At 37.5% G+C, this 16,248-nt stretch overlaps 1 protein-coding gene across 2 annotated transcripts in view; it reads left to right on the top strand.

Annotated features, from left to right (window-relative positions):
- The window catches only part of LOC136247314 (uncharacterized), a 68,900-nt gene that overhangs the window by 31,978 nt on the left and 20,674 nt on the right, over positions 1 to 16,248 (top strand). For both annotated transcript variants that reach the window (XM_066038936.1, XM_066038935.1), the window contains exon 5: positions 10,572 to 10,829. In XM_066038936.1, the coding sequence (XP_065895008.1) occupies positions 10,572 to 10,829 (258 nt within the window). The remainder of the gene's footprint in view (positions 1 to 10,571; positions 10,830 to 16,248) is intronic.

The raw sequence follows: 16,248 nt of genomic DNA, 5'->3' as shown, positions 1-16,248 counted from the left end.
AAACAAGCTTTGAGATCAACTCAAAGCATGTTCAACAAGTTGCTACAGAATTAAAAAAAATATATATATATATATTTGTGACCATCTCAGCAAAAACCTGACTGTTCGCACAATTAATTTTTTTTATTCACTCAGCATTATCTGCAGCGTTCAAGAAATGGATCACCAAAGTTTCAGCCTTCTGTGATGTGTAGTTTTGAAATTATAGCACTAGACTGTAGGAAGAGTAAGATAGTCGATTTGTACAGTAACTATACTAAAAATAAACTACAGGCACTTACATTCACAACCATAACTTCTGTTTGGATTAGTCTACGTTACAATTTGGCTTAAAATATTCACCATAGATCAGCTTGTTTGAGTCATCCTTCTTTGCGTACTGGCTTGATAAAAACTTGTGTACCATAGAGTTGGGTTGTTTGTATTAAGCACATATGTGACCGGATCTGCGAAAAAGAGACATAATTGCACAAGCCTAAATTTACAGTATAAAGCATTGAATACATTGGGTGAAATACTTGCGTATTATTGAAAAAATTCTGTAAATTTTTTTAACTCCTGTTTTTTAGTGAAGGAAGGGACTAACAATAAAGATCTGGATATCAACGTATTCGCCTGCTCAAGAGGAGTTGGAAAATCTTTGTTTTGTTGCAGTAGACCAAAAGATACGTAAGTTATGAGCGTTTGTTTACATCATGTCAAAGCAATTGTACGCGATTGATTTTTCTTCACGGATTTCGCCTTTGTATGCAATGAAGAATGGTGAGTAAAAGGAAAAGTACCCAGTAATTGATTTCCCTGTTCATGTCGAACACGATGGTGAAAATTGTAGCTCCGTACCCCAATCCGTTGGTAAGTTACAACCATTTTTGTAAGCGCCTGTAATTTATTTTCCCTATACTTGCTGTACATATCGATTTTTCTGTTGCTGCTACTTTGGAGGGCTGTAACTCCCAAAGCTATTGGCACATGAAGCTGAACCTTTGCCAGTAGGTACACTTGGCTAAGTAGATTATAAATATTTAATAACCAGGAATTCGAAAAAATATGCGATTATGTCCTGTTTTCGCAGATCCGGTCACATATTATTAGTTAAGCCACACTCATTTCTTGTAATTAATCATGGATGATAAGTACACATGGCCAAATGCTACAATAAAGTTACACACAGGAAGAAATGGCAAGAAAAGCTGAAAGCACATAAAAATTGACAAGCATTTACATTTCCCTTAAGGTCTCCCTTCGCTAGTATACAGCAAGTCAGATCAGCCATCTGAATAGCGACAATCTAGTTTATCACGAAGGATTTCACACAGAAATTTTTTTTAATTTCTGTCCTTAATGGCTCTCCCTTCCACCCACATATGTCTATTGAAAACATAGTAGAAGAAAACATAAATAAGAAAAAGAAAAAGAAAGAATTTACCTACAGAAAAGACACCTAAAAGAACCTACCGAAGCCCAGTGAATGTTAGTGAACTAGTAGATGCCTCTTTGCAATGGCAAGATCTATTACTGGGGCACACCAACGCACTTAGAGTGTGATCAAGAGCCATGGATCCTCATGATGGAGAAGCGAAGCAAGGAGAATGCCAAACTGCAATGGAGCCAGCTCATCACCACTGAATATGGGAACTCCACTTCTCACTAAGTAATTGAGCCAAATACTTATAGGTGGGCTACTTTCCCCATTCCACTGGAGGAAGAAAAAATTTAATAGGGTAAAGCTGCCATGTTCTACTTTTCACCCAGAAATGGAGTCAAATATGCTTACACACTGATGTGGTGACTGGAGCAAACTGTTAACCAGTCTATTACAATGTAGTGATTCCGGGTTACACTCACCATAGTTATTTATTAAGCGTATGTGCCTAACAGAGTGTATGATTTTTACAAAATGTTTTCTCTGAAAATTATAAGCACATGTGCTTAACAACCTAACTTTATGGTATTTTCCTTGTAGCATGTTTAATTTTCTGAGTTTTTTTTTTAAGTTAGGTTTTTGCTGAGATGGTTACATTTATTAATAGAAATTTCTACCGGCTCACTGACTGATGCCTTCAGAAAAGCGTAACTTGATAACAGCTAAGGCTACTGGCTTGATATTTTTACTGTTTGATGTCACTTCAGCCTGAGACTACGTACAATGCATTCTTCATGAACTTACCAGTGCCCTTCTTTTTGTCCCATTCATCTTTGCTGACAGCGAAAAGTGTCCATTTGGTGGAGCTTCCTCTGTAATGGTAATCATTCGTATTTTTCATAGTGGCTACTTTGATTGCATAGGTGCTTTTCGAGCAGTTTTTGATTTGTGATAAAGTTAACATACAAGTACACAAAAGTTTTTGGTATTTTCAACTACTGTAGAACAGCAACCATAGCACATCAATAAAAGTACTGAAACAAGCTGGAATAGTGCATGATATTAAATCACAATAAAACAATAAGAAGTGTTATATCTCTGTTGTGCATTTCCATCATGGTATCTTGAGCACAGTAGGGATATACAGATGTACATGTACTTACATAACACTTTTTATTGTTTTACTGTGATTTAAAGTCATGCACTATATACTCCAACTTGTTTCAGTACTTTTTACTGATGTGTTATGGTCCCTACTCTAGTTGAATATTACAAATTTGTGTACTTGTTTCAGGGCTAGAGGAGGGAAAGTTGAGTTGGTCAGGCCTTGTATATGTTGAAGTTGCTACTATATACATGGTACTGCCAATGAGAGGAGTTGCTGCGAAGCACACTCTGTGAAGTGTGAAGCACAAGCATTTTAGGGGGGGTCTGGGGGCATTCCCCCACAGACAATGTTGGAAAATTAGACACTCAGATATGCAATTTAGTGATATTTCACTGCTAGTTAGCAATATAAATCTCAAGCCTATATCTGCTGTTCTTCAGACTTTGTATACTATATAATTATAATAGGTAGGCATGAAACTTGCTATGTGGTTCATGCAGTGTAGCTACAATTAGTTATAGCAATTAGAAGTTTAAGGGAGTCTGGGGGTGGAACCTCCAGGAATTGCAGAATTTTTGCAATTTAAAGGTTTGAAATTGCCTTAAAATTGATGCTAAAAACTAACTTGCAACTTTCCCCCAAATTTCACAGGGAACCTATGCAGCATGGCCACCACCTTATAATTATATAGAATATCCTATAATTAATGTGTTTATGAGTAGGAGCTAGCTGTATACAGTGAATAGCTACACAGCTACAAAATGGCAGTATGCTATACTGGTTTGTAAGCAATGAAGTGAACGGATCATTATGTAAATATATACTGGTGGACATGCAATCACGAGATCAATCACTATTCGAAAATGGCACGATGTGGGGTGAGACTGAGAGTTTGCTCAGTATCTCGACAGGACAAGTGGGTAGTTGAAGAGGAGTGATTTCTACTCAATTCAAGATCTTATCATATATGATGATCTCATCCAGATGGCCACCATGTAATGTATGAGTGTACAGCTTCCTGTCACGGAATGAGGCACCTAGTTTGTCACTGCCACTCCTTCACCCAGTAAAAGAAGCCAAGCCAATGATTATTTTATGAAGGTTGAATTGTGATATAAGTGTGCTGGTTTAAAATCAAAGAAGGCACCTGCCGTATACATGATAAATTGTCAGCACACGTGATACGTAGAACCCACAGTCATTATCTATACAAAACGATACAAATGCTATGCTGTACTGTAAGGTAATTGGAAGTACTATGCGTGTAGTTTTATGCATTAGTTTGGCTGAGAAACTATAGGTAACTACTCATGCTATGCATTTTCAATAACATCTGAAATGTACATGTAGATGTGATTGTCCAGAGTGCATGAAAGTATTATAGTTCAAGCTGGTCAGCTAGTTGGTCCAGCTCCAGATTATTGGTCTGGCTCAGGCGCCTGACCAACTGGACCGTCTCCTCCAGCCTTGTTAATGACTGAAAAACACCTTCACAGGCCTTTTTGACTACCAGGAGAAGTGTACGTTTTCACTTGAAAGTCACTCAAGTTATAACGTCTTTGAAAATTAAATACTTGAGATGCTTTGGTTGCTGTTTTGATGATATGATTTGATCATTTGTTTAGTAGGAAAACCAAATGCACTGCTAAGGAAGCACTTATTTAACAAACCACTTTTAACAACGTGTTACACACCGAAGTATCTTCCAAACTGTTTTATAGTTTGACAATAAAATTTTATCCTGAAAATTCTCTCAACATTGCTTCAAAGGTGCCCTTCATTTTTGTTCAGCAACGTAAGAAGCATTCTAACTTTCATGACTCCCCTCAGACTTTGTGAATTACTTTCCTTTTAGATTTTACAGGTGTTAATAACTGAAATTCAATGACACAGCCTCATCAACTACCTGTAATAGTCCATCCCTTCGAGTTAAGAAACCACCTCAAAGCAAAGTTTACCTGTGTGGAGTTTATTACAGACCTCCTTTTACTTTTACTTCTTACTTTCAAGCCGCTTTTAATTTATCATTTCGTAATTTGGTTCATGTGGGCACATAAAGACAAACATACAAAGGTATATAGGCAGATAGGTAGGCACACACACACACACACACACACACACACACACACACACACACACACACACACACACACACACACACACACACACACACACACACACACACACACACACACACACACACACACACACACAATGCATGCACAAACACATGTACACACACATACAAACACACTTTTACAGGCTGTGCTGGTTTAAAAAACACTCCTTGACCTTTTTGTAAACTATTTTGCTATTGCTGTCATTGGTACCTGCCCTATGTACAGGGGCCACAATACAGTATGAGAAACATCTGCACTATTATTGCCTTACAGCATGCATGGTGACATGAGCTTTAAGGCATTATGGTTTTCTGAAAGTATACTGATATAATTTGAAACATGCAGGCACTCCAGAATAGCTCTACAACCATACCACGCTGTAAGCATCAGTTCTTGTCTGATCACTGAAGTTAAACAGTGTCACAGAGTAGGGTTAGCTAAGCTAAGACAACTGTAGTATTGTGGATACCTATAATGTTTACCACACAGGTACAAATGATTACATGGTACCTGTCATATTACTTATGTAACATCATGATGTTTAAATTGTTGGCATTAATTTGTACATCAAGACACACGGTAGTGTGTCGTGCAGCCAAGAAAGCCAGCGCCACACCGTGAGTATATTTAAAGGGAAGAAACAAAACGCGGTTTTCACGCATATGTAGGTCTATGCTTCCTTCTAATCATTTTTATACTGCAATGCCCTCCATCTTCAGAACCCCACATTCCAAATTTGAGCAAGATAGCTTAATGCAATCATGAAATATTAGCCTTCACAATTCTTCTTAATTTCTTGTTTTTCTTGTTCTTCGTTTAAGGAGATTAGGGGGCTTAGATTATTCTTTTCGCACACTTTACAAAAACTGTTGTAAAATAAAAATGTGTTGATCAATTCTCTTGAGCTTTGGTACACTTTAAAAAAGTATTGTGGCACAATCATGTACTACGTGTGGTGCAAATTTGATCAATATTCATGGAGCTATGGACAGTTATTTGCATTAAAAAAGGCCGACATGTTACACATACAGGGTAAATCACGTATGGGAATAACTTAACAATTGGTATGCATATAGGTTAACCATGATAGTTCAAACTGTTTGTGGTTTAAAAGTAATCACATTGACAGCTACAAAGTTATAAGGCAAAAGCCAAACAACAGCAGATGGTTGAACTACTCTAATAGAACAGTCACCGCAGGTTAAAAAAGATGCATAAAAAATGTCAAAAAAGGTTACTATCCAGCATTCAAACTAGGGACCTCCATACTAAACACCCAAATCCTTAACCACTGAGCCACTACTATCACTGTTGATCATCTCCCTTTATTTCTACTTTATAAATCAAATTTCTAGCTAAAATTTATGCAATAGTCAAGTTTATAATTTCATAGATCTACCAATGGAAAATCTAGATCATTCTAGAACATTTTATGAAACGATATAGCATGGTCATACGGCCATGCTAAAGTACAGCCCGTGTAGGTGGGTGACATACTCTTTTTACAGAACTACAAAACACCATTTACATTGATCCGTTGCAACCTCTTTACATGTGAGACCTGGCCTTCGATATGCAACAGCTAATAATAAGGAGGAAGCTTGTGTAGACATTTATGCTTCAGGATTCTGGGAAGGTAAACAAACATCTGAATGCACTATTTTGATGTCAAGGTTAAGGCTATTGCACCTTCATATCATGGTAGCTACCCAAGTAGCAATCCTCACCATAGTTTATCGATGTTTTGAACATGAGAAACAATGGAAGTATGAACAACGAAATTGAGATGGTTTCTTTTATCCCACTTGTATTTTCAACATTAAGGAGTGGTATGAGTCATGCTGCCCAGTGCTGTATTTACAGAAGACTTGCTCTCCTTGTCTGTCTTCAGAAGAAGTACAGGTAGTGTCACATTGTTCTGTATTATCAGGGTGGTTGCAAGAGGTGCTGGTAACCCTGGGAAAAATAAAATTTTCATGTATCTGTAGCTCCACAGTGCTTGAATGGTAAAATTAAGCATTTCTACAGTGGAAGCTTCCTCAGGGTAAGGCATCTCCCATTCCTAGTTTGAGTTGAATCTGCCCAGCTATCATTGAGGTATACGCACCTTCAAAATTCATCTTATTTCAGTTCTTCATATTATAGCCATGCAGTCTTTGACAATTCCAGTAGTAAAGGGAAAAAAGTTAAAAGGAATTATCAAGATCAACCATAGGCTAACCTTATCCTCTTTTGTGTCCCATTCATCTTTGCTCACAGCGAAAGGCGTAAATTTGACGGTAGTACGAGATGGCTTCCTATGTATTGGTAATTATTCGTATTTTTCATAGTGGCTACTTTAATTGCAGAGGTCCTTTTTGATTTTCGAACAGTTTTTGATTCATAATGCTGTGTAACGGGTTGAACATAGCTGACAGCGAAGCATAATGCTTACTTCACTTTTCAGACAATAATTAGTAGCTGGGGTGAACAGCGCCATTTCTTTCTTTTGATGCAGTATGCGTGGGTTCGCCAGTCATAATGATTTGATTTTATAAAAAAAAAGTTAACAAACAAGTACACTTTTTTTGGAATTTTCAACTAGAGCAATGACCATAGCACATCAATAAAAGTACTGAAACAAGCTAGAGTAGTACACAATATTAAATCACAGTAAAACAATAAGAAGTGTCATATCCCTACTATGCATTTCCATTATGGTATCTTGAGCACAGTAGAGGTATAACGCTTCTTGTTGTTTTACGGTGATTTAATATCATGCACTACTCCAGCTTGTTTCAGTACATTGCATTGATGTATTATGATCCCTTTTCTACTTTAAAATTCCAAATTTGTATAATGGCTGAAAAAAATACCCAGGAGAAGTGTACTTTTTCACTTGAAAGGGGACATGTACCCTTCATACTTACACAAACAAAAACTTGATAGTCTTATGTGGCTAGACTCTATTTACTTGGGGTGATGCTTATGGATCTTCAATTATAAGCACCCTGGGTCTGTTCCATTCCAACTGATTTTCACACCTTATGTGTTAATGAGAATTAAACATAGAATGTGTACTTCTTTTCACATGGAATTAGAGACCAATACCCAACGAAGTGGTTGATGATGAACGAAAGTCATGTGTTTACATTGTGTATAACTTCTGAATGACGTGACAAACACATAAACCTCAGCTTACCATAAATTGGGTTATTTTTAATAGTAATAAATATTTAAGATAGCTACTACATCCACGAAAATACATGAATATAACTAAAAAACAATTTTTTTTTGCACTTGCTTTTAGTATGTTAGTAACCATCCCACCTGTGGTAAGTCTACTGAATATCTTTGTGTTCCAGTTATTGAACAAGTAGTACTATGTACCTCCTCAGAAACAGCAAACAAACATGTGACATTTTTTAAGGAAAGTGTACAATAATATTTCCATCTTTTATAATGGCTACTGCCAATCTATCACTCTCATTTGCAGGTTCTCGTGTCTAGGTAAGTAAGATTTTTACCAACTATAGTAGGATGATATACATGATATCCACGTACACAACAGTTGATTTCAAACATAGCCAGTTTGTTTTAGGCTTTTAACATACAGTACTGGGGATAAGCTGATTTTCCCGGCAAACTTTTTGGAAAAATACGTTGGTAAAAGCAAAGAGCAAAAAAAAGTGGAAAATTAGAAAATTGGGCACCAAGGAATGAAAACCTGGCATATTTTGTATGAAAAATACTCTAATAGAACAGTTACACATAGTATTAGGACTACATATGCACAGAGGAAATAGTGACTAAAGATCAAGGTACTCTAATAGAGCAGTCACTGTGTACAAAATACTCTAATAGAGCAGTCACACATGCTTGTAAGCTTGAGATACTGCAATTAATTTTTACTGATGCTCAGCAAAAATACAGCAAGCCAAATGTTAAACAAAATAGGTAAGAAATAAAAGAATTGCTGGAAAGTAAAATAGGTGGGAAAAAAGCAAAATAGGCTCATCTCTGTAAAGTACAGCTGTCTGCGACCAATCCCATGATCAACTTGTTAACATGGCGTGGACTTGCTGCTAGATGCTTGATGTTGTTCCTTGCTGTGCCTGTAAATAAAGAACGGTAAAATAGTTAATAGTCTATCAATCAGCAATACACGACTGTTGTAATTTCAGCATGACAAAACTTTCACGTTTAAAATAAAAATTTCATGGGTATCAGGCACCTATGACAATTTATTTACACGAAAAATTAACCTGTGAATATTTTCATGCACAAAAATACAGTGTAACTTGATTTACGGTAAATGCTAAATTTTCACTTACTTGGCATTTCTGTTTCATGAGAAAATTAATCTATGTCCTATTCAGTTTTGGAAAAACAGCCTGTTTACAGTCTGTTGTCAGAACTAACAGCTATCATTCATGGTTTTCCAGTCCATATGTGGTTTAATTGGTTTAGCTCCTTTTAAACCAAAAGGTCTAAGTCAAAGCACTTACTTACATATATGTACTGTATTATATGTTTATTAAACATCAAAACGTGACCCAGTCTCTAGGAAAACTAGACATATTGCCTATTTAAAAGTGTCGAGAAATGCCGGGTAAAAGTCATGCGTACCAAGTTTTCACACATTTATGTCAATTCCTTACCTTCCAGAGCATCCACTGTGAAAATAGCCAACAGCTAAGTTTCCAGCCATTTTAAATAGTTTTCATACTGAGGTTTACTGTATCAGGTGAGCTCCAAGGGGAGGGATGCAGGGGCTGGAAGGAGGGCAAAAGGCTTTTCAAAAATTGAAAGGTAAGCATGGAGATGAATTAAACCAAGTTCTGCATCTCAAAACCAGCTTAAATGAAAGGAAATTTGTATTTATTCAACATTGCACAGTTGTACAGCCACATACAACCATCCCCAGGCTGATTAGAGCCCCATTGAAGCCCCACACCGCACGTACATACGGATCGCCACTGGGCTTGAGAAAAGCAGCCAGCATAAAAATAGACCACTCCATTTGATTGTGAAATTATATCTTTTGTTCAAGTAGATTTTTATTCTTGTTGAAAAATCAAATTTACTGTCATGGGCAAGACTTGTTTTCACTAGACCTAGCCACATATGTGATCCAGTCTGGGAAAACCGGTCTTATCGCCTATTTAAAAGTAAAGAGAAATGCTGGTGTTAAGTATTTAGTGTGTTATACCTCGCCAATGGTCAAAGCTATGTGTACCAAATTTTCACACGTTTTACACCAATTCCTTACCTTCCAGAGCATCCACTGTGTAAGTAGTCAACAACTAAATTTCCCACCATTTTAAATAGTTTTGAATCAAGGTTGACTGTATCAGATGAACTCCAAAAGAGGAGGGAGGAGGAGGCACGGATGGAGGACAAGAAGCTGTTCAAAATTGAATAGGAAGGTGGACGGATGAATTAGGCCAAGTTATGGGCCATTCAGGTATCAAAACTGGCTAAAATAAAAGGAAATTTATAGTAGATGTATTTATTCAACACCACAGAGCTATACAGACACATACAGCCATCCCCAGGCTGACCAGAGCTCCATTAAGGCCCCACACCACACGTACAGATTGCCACTAGGCTTGAGAAAAGTAGCCAGCAAAACCAGACCACTCAAATCTAGCTGACTTTGATTGTGAAATTAGATAGTTTATTCATGTAGCTTTGTGTTCTGGGTGAAAATTGAATCAGCTGACATGGGCGATAAGACCGGTTTTCCCAGACTTGGTCACATATGCACTTTGATATTTTGCATATAGAAATCACTTTTAACAATTACCACATGTATGAGATATTAGGTACATACCAACAGTGCCTATATGAGAGTGCAGTATGTTGAACTGGTTATTATAGCAATTGTTTACCCACTTTTAGCCTCCTTCACAGTAGTTTTGTATGCATTTCACTTGTTGACTCTTCCCATAATTTGTCAATTTTTCATCTGTGTATAATATTTGTTTCAATTTTGTAGAAACACATCCTACTGAACGATATTGGAACCAACTATACATTGAACAACATGCTCTACACTGGAGAGAAATTGGGTTGGAACTTAATTTAACCAGTGCAATTCTTGATAACATTGAAGCCAACAATGAAAATCACAAAAACAAGGTTCAGGATTGCTGTAAAGCTATGTTAAAGAGATGGCTAAAAGAGGAGCCAAAAGCTACCTGGAAAAAGCTTCTGGAAGTTACAAATGCAGGTTGTTATCAGTACACAAAATATGGTAAGAGTTTATGATAACATGGAAGAATGCTACATTCTACTAATGTAAGGAATTTTACATGCTCTATACAGCAAGCATCTTTACATTGAAAGAAGCAAATTATCCCTTGTCGTATGTATTCTCTGCTCTTATTGTTATTAAAACTTTACAGTAACCAGCACTGAACGTCTAACAGCAACATGTGCTGCAGCCTTTGGATTACCTAACCTAGTAAACTGGAACTGGAAACCTAAGAACAGTACTTGACTTAGCTAGTTAAACCAATACATTTTTGGGTCATGTTTGTCGGGGTTAATTTAACTTTTTTTCCTTGGGACTTATTATTTTTTGTTATTTTGTGTTCAACAAATAAACACAAAATTAAGTTTTTTGTATTAAAAAATTAGTAACCTAAGCCCCCTAATCTTGAAGGCAAATGTCCATTTAGTAGTTAAACAGGACTTGGTTTGGGTTACATGCTGACTGTACTGGCCTTCACCACCTTGTCTTGCATAGCCTCATTTCTTGATCAAGTCATCTTCAGCTACATCTCACACCTACAATGTAAAACAATAAAGCTGTGGGTTTACATTTTGTATGCATTGTTTTAGTGTATTAGTGTTTGTATCATAAAGAGTGTGTGTATGTTTTAATGTTTGCTTGTTATTAATTTTTTTTTACCATTAACCTACCATCACAGCCATTTCTTGACCACCACCTTGGATTTCACATCTTTTTCACCATGGCCTTTTAGGGGCCACACCATCTTTTACAGCTTGGCTGTTTTGATTAGATATCACTTCTTTTTGTATTTGTATACTCCAAAGCCAGCCATAGGTCGGCTTTGGCACTTTTTTAACCTGTCCTTTTTTTACCACAGGAAGAATAAAAAGACAAAGTAGATTTTTAATACTTCAACTGTTTTTGATTTTATCAGTAATTATACAAATTATATACATATATTTATTATATGTCTATGTATTATTCCCTACTGGATAACTTGTTCGCAGCTGATCTATCTACTAAGGGACTTGAAATGTAGCTGAACTCTCTACAGGGTGATTTGCTTGTAGTTGAACTCTACACAGGATTCTCTCTAGAGGGTAAATTGTTTCTAGCTAATCTCTTTACAAGGTGATTTGTGACTGGATCTGCGAAAACCCGACACAATAGTGCAAGCCTAAATTTCCAGTATAAAGCATTGAAAACAATGGGTAAAATACAGGTATTTGCGTATTATTGAAAAATTCATAAATTGTTTGAACGCCTCTTTCTTAGTGAAGGAAGGAACTAACAATACAAACCTGGACATCATCGTATTCACCTACTCAAGAGGAGTTGGAAAATCTTTGTTTCGGTGCAGTAGACCGAAGGATTCGCTAGTTATGATCGTTTGTTTACGTGACATCAAAGCAATCGTACGTGATAGATTTTTCTTCACGAATTTCACCTTTGTGTGCAATGAAGAAAGGTGATAGAAGGACACACGTGCCCAATAAATGATTCCCCCATCCATGGCGAACACGATGATGAAATTTTCAGCCCAGTACATCAATCCATTCGTACGTTACAACCGTTTTAGTAAGCACCTTAATTGTTGCTACTTTGTAGGGCTGTAACTCCCAAAGTTATTGGAACATGAGGCTGAAAATTTGCCAGAAGGTACACTTGACTAAGTAGATTACCAATATTTAATAAACAGGAATATGAAAAATGCACTATTGTGTCGGGTTTTCACAGATCCGGTCACATTTGTTTGTAACTGAACACTCTACAGGGTGATTTGTTCCTGCTGATCTCTGTACAGTGTGAGTTTTTTGTAGTTGAACTCTCTACAGGGTGATTTACTTGTAGCTGAACTCTCTACAGAGTGATGTGTTTGTAGCTAAACTCTCTACAGGATGGTTTCTTTGTAGCTGGTTTCTACAAGGTGACTTCTCCTACTACAGGGTGAATTGTATCTATTACTGAACTATTTACAGGATGATCTGTTTGTAGCTGAATTCTCTACAGGATGACTTGTTTCTAGCTGATCTCTCTATACGGGTAACTTGTTTCTAGCTGAACTCTCTACAGTGTTGGTTCTTTGTAGCTGAACTCTCTACAAGGTGACTTTTTCTAGCTGATCTCCCTATAGGGTGACCTGATCTCTCTGTAGAGAGCTCAGCTACAAACAAATCACCCTGTAGAAAGCTAAGGTATAGAAAAACTATCCTGTAGATAGTTTTGATACAAACAAATCACCCTGTAGAGAGTTCAGCAAGATAAAAGCCACCCTTCTTACAATTACTTCTGGGCTTCTGCTTCTTCTTTAATTAATGCCCTCTTCTCACGGGTTTGTGACCTCCTCAATAAACTTATGGCTGGCATTCTCAGTTGACCTATGTATCAACCAATAAAACTAATTATTCAAGCGATAAGCTTTACCTACCTTTTGTGGTACCGTTATCCTGACTATGCCATAGTACCACAACTTCTAGATATGGGATTCCAAAATCAGTGGAAGCGATGATGCGAATATCAATTTGCTGGTCTCAAATAAATCACCCTCCTGTGTTTCAGCAACATGTATCGAAAGTTCGATAAGCTAAAACTGGTTCACTTAATTAATGTTCAATGCATTAAACAACAAAGCCCCATTCAAATGCACACATTATTGTAACACTAACTGGAATACAACCAAACTTGTTTTACCGGTTTATTAATACAAACTTATGTCACTGATGATGTCATCTTGTGTTATCACATACTATTGCTTTGGTGTGACATAAACAAACACCCTTAACATCTTCATCCTTCTATCTCCTGCAACAAGGCAAGGATTTTGGAGGTTGTCTTAAGTAGGCTAAAAGATGATATTCAGGATTTTATTGTTAGGTCCTGTTTTTATTAAGAACAGAGCTTTCAAAATGTTTACAGGGATTGTTTTAAATGTAATTTATTGTATCACAATAAATTGAAGTTAACATGCATGCTGCAGATATAGCACTACATGAACTTGCACATAACTGCTGTGACCTAAGTGCACGCTATAGCGTAAGGGTGCACTATGATCTAAGTGCGTGAAATACTTTTGAGATGGCTTCAAGTATTGTGTAATCAACAAACTGGTTTAACAGGTTGTGGTCATGTGACACACCACGTTCTCGAAAAGTGAATGGCCTAGTTAAAGAAAAGTTCTAGTAGGTGAAACAAGACTGCTATTGTTGCGTTGCATACCGGGGACAGTGGTTGGTGAACAAAAATGCTCCACTCTGAGGAGTTGTGTATGAACCAAGCTACCATGGCCAGAGGTTCTTCGTAGCAGTCCATCCAGCCTACGGAATCGGTTGAGATGGTAAAAAGAAACAAGGTCGTCATCGCTGGAAGTTCATAATAACCCGTGAGCTTGTTCCTTGTGTGACATGTGTTGCATATGGCACATTAAATTGAATGAAACTGCTCGCACCATTACAATAAGACGAATGGCTATCGTGGGATACTGGCTGAGTTCTCATGCATGTTCTATAAGAAGTTTTAGGATAATTAAAGTGTCGCTGCGATTAATTGCTCAACTGGCTTAGTCTTGTGATTAGCTTTCAGGCTTGTCCATTAATGTTGTATCGTTAGTTTCCCGGCTTGTCTGTTAAAGTTTGTCCTAAACTTCTGAGTTTGTCTATTCAAGTGTTGTTGGCTGTTACGCTTGTTTGTTCAAGTTGTTTAATTGTTACCAGGGTGTAATCAGCTTTCGCCATTAGCATGTTTATATGCACAGCTAACATGTGCCTTGATTTTGCATGAGGCCTTGCTGTGTTTATTCTTTATGCTATGTATGCCACTACTGTTGCTCATGCCTTAGTTAAGTGTTGGTGCTGCATGCTGCTATTGCATATGACACTGATGCATGATGATGTCGCATGAATGTTATTGTGCTTCAATAATAATGTGTTACGTAAATCATTTGCCAGCTGTAAGTGCTCCTACTATTCAGCTTCTGTTAGGTCACTCATACTAGGCACTACTTATGTTTGATACAGACAGGCACTGGCTAGGTGACGGCTAAGGGTCACAGATGGTGTTATCAGGCGTACATAGTGCTGGTAAAAGCAAAATCAAAAACTCATAATGACTTCATGCTATTGCATTGAGAATGCTGCTGCATGATATGCTGCACTGCATAATGAAAGTGCTGCTGCATGATATGCTGTTGTTGCATAATCGGCTGAGAGTACTGCTGTATAAATGTAGTGCCAGCGAAAACAAAAACAAAAAAACCCTACACATTCCAATTACACTGTGTTTGTACACTCCTCCATATAGTTTGGTGGCAGCTGAGGGATGAGGATGGGACCACAGCCAATGGGCAAGTATTTACTGGACAAGCTTTCACCGGTAGCATGTTCTACGTAAGACTAACAGCTTTGTATGTTTGATCTAGCATGATGGCTGGTTACTTGCAAGTTATTGCAAGTCTATGAGGCTATTGTGCTTTTACGCTATGCAAAGTATGTTGCATGATTCACTTAAGAGAGTACTGCCGCATGAATGTTATTGCTGTTACTATTGCACTGAGGATGCTGCTGCATGAATATTGCTATTGCTGCTGCCAATGCACTGAGGGTGCTCCTGCATGAATACTGTATTTACTTGATTAAATGCAACGGCACTTATTACCGTAGTTCCAAATATCAATGCGGCAACTATTCAAACTCGACTACCACTTGATTCTCATGAATGATGTTTAAGCCATTATGTTCACAATCGATTGTGGGACCACTCAAGTGCTGCGACTATTAAAGGTGTGGTGTTTGATCAAGTAAATGCAGTATTGCTGCTGCTGCTGCTGCTATTACACTGAGATGAGTATTTCTGCTGCATGAATATTGCTACTGCTATTGCATGAATATTGATATTGCTGCTGGATGAATATTGATATTGCTGCTGCTATTGCACTGAGAGTGCTGCTACATGAATGTTATTGCTGCTGCAAAACTGCTATTACTGCTGCTACTGCATGAATATTATTGTTGCTACTGTTATCGCTCTGAGGGTGACGTTGCATGAAGATTACATCTACCACATGCCTGTTGCCACCATTATTACTGCTTCTTTTAAAGCATATATATCCCAGACATCAATTGGTCGATATGCAATACTGCCCAAGTATGGCTACTACAGCATCTAGCAGTTGCCCAATTCCATTTGTGGTTTCTGCATGAATATTACTATTGTTGCATGTATATTATGAGTCCAGCACAAACAATTTTATCGTCACTTCACGAAACATTATTGCGGCCATATAAATGTAATCACTGCTGTGAGCTTGAGGGTGCCGCTATTGTATGATCTACTGAGAGTGTGGAGACTAGCAGAGTACTGTGCAATGCTCTAGCTGCTGCATGATATGTAACCTCATGATATACCAAAGCGCTGCTGCATGCATTTTATGGCTCCTGCATGT

The sequence above is a fragment of the Dysidea avara genome, chromosome 2, assembly GCF_963678975.1.
Source record: "Dysidea avara chromosome 2, odDysAvar1.4, whole genome shotgun sequence".
Taxonomy (NCBI): Eukaryota; Metazoa; Porifera; class Demospongiae; order Dictyoceratida; family Dysideidae; genus Dysidea; species Dysidea avara.
Note: the sequence above shows the minus strand (reverse complement) of the source record. Positions and strands in the feature narration are given on the sequence as shown.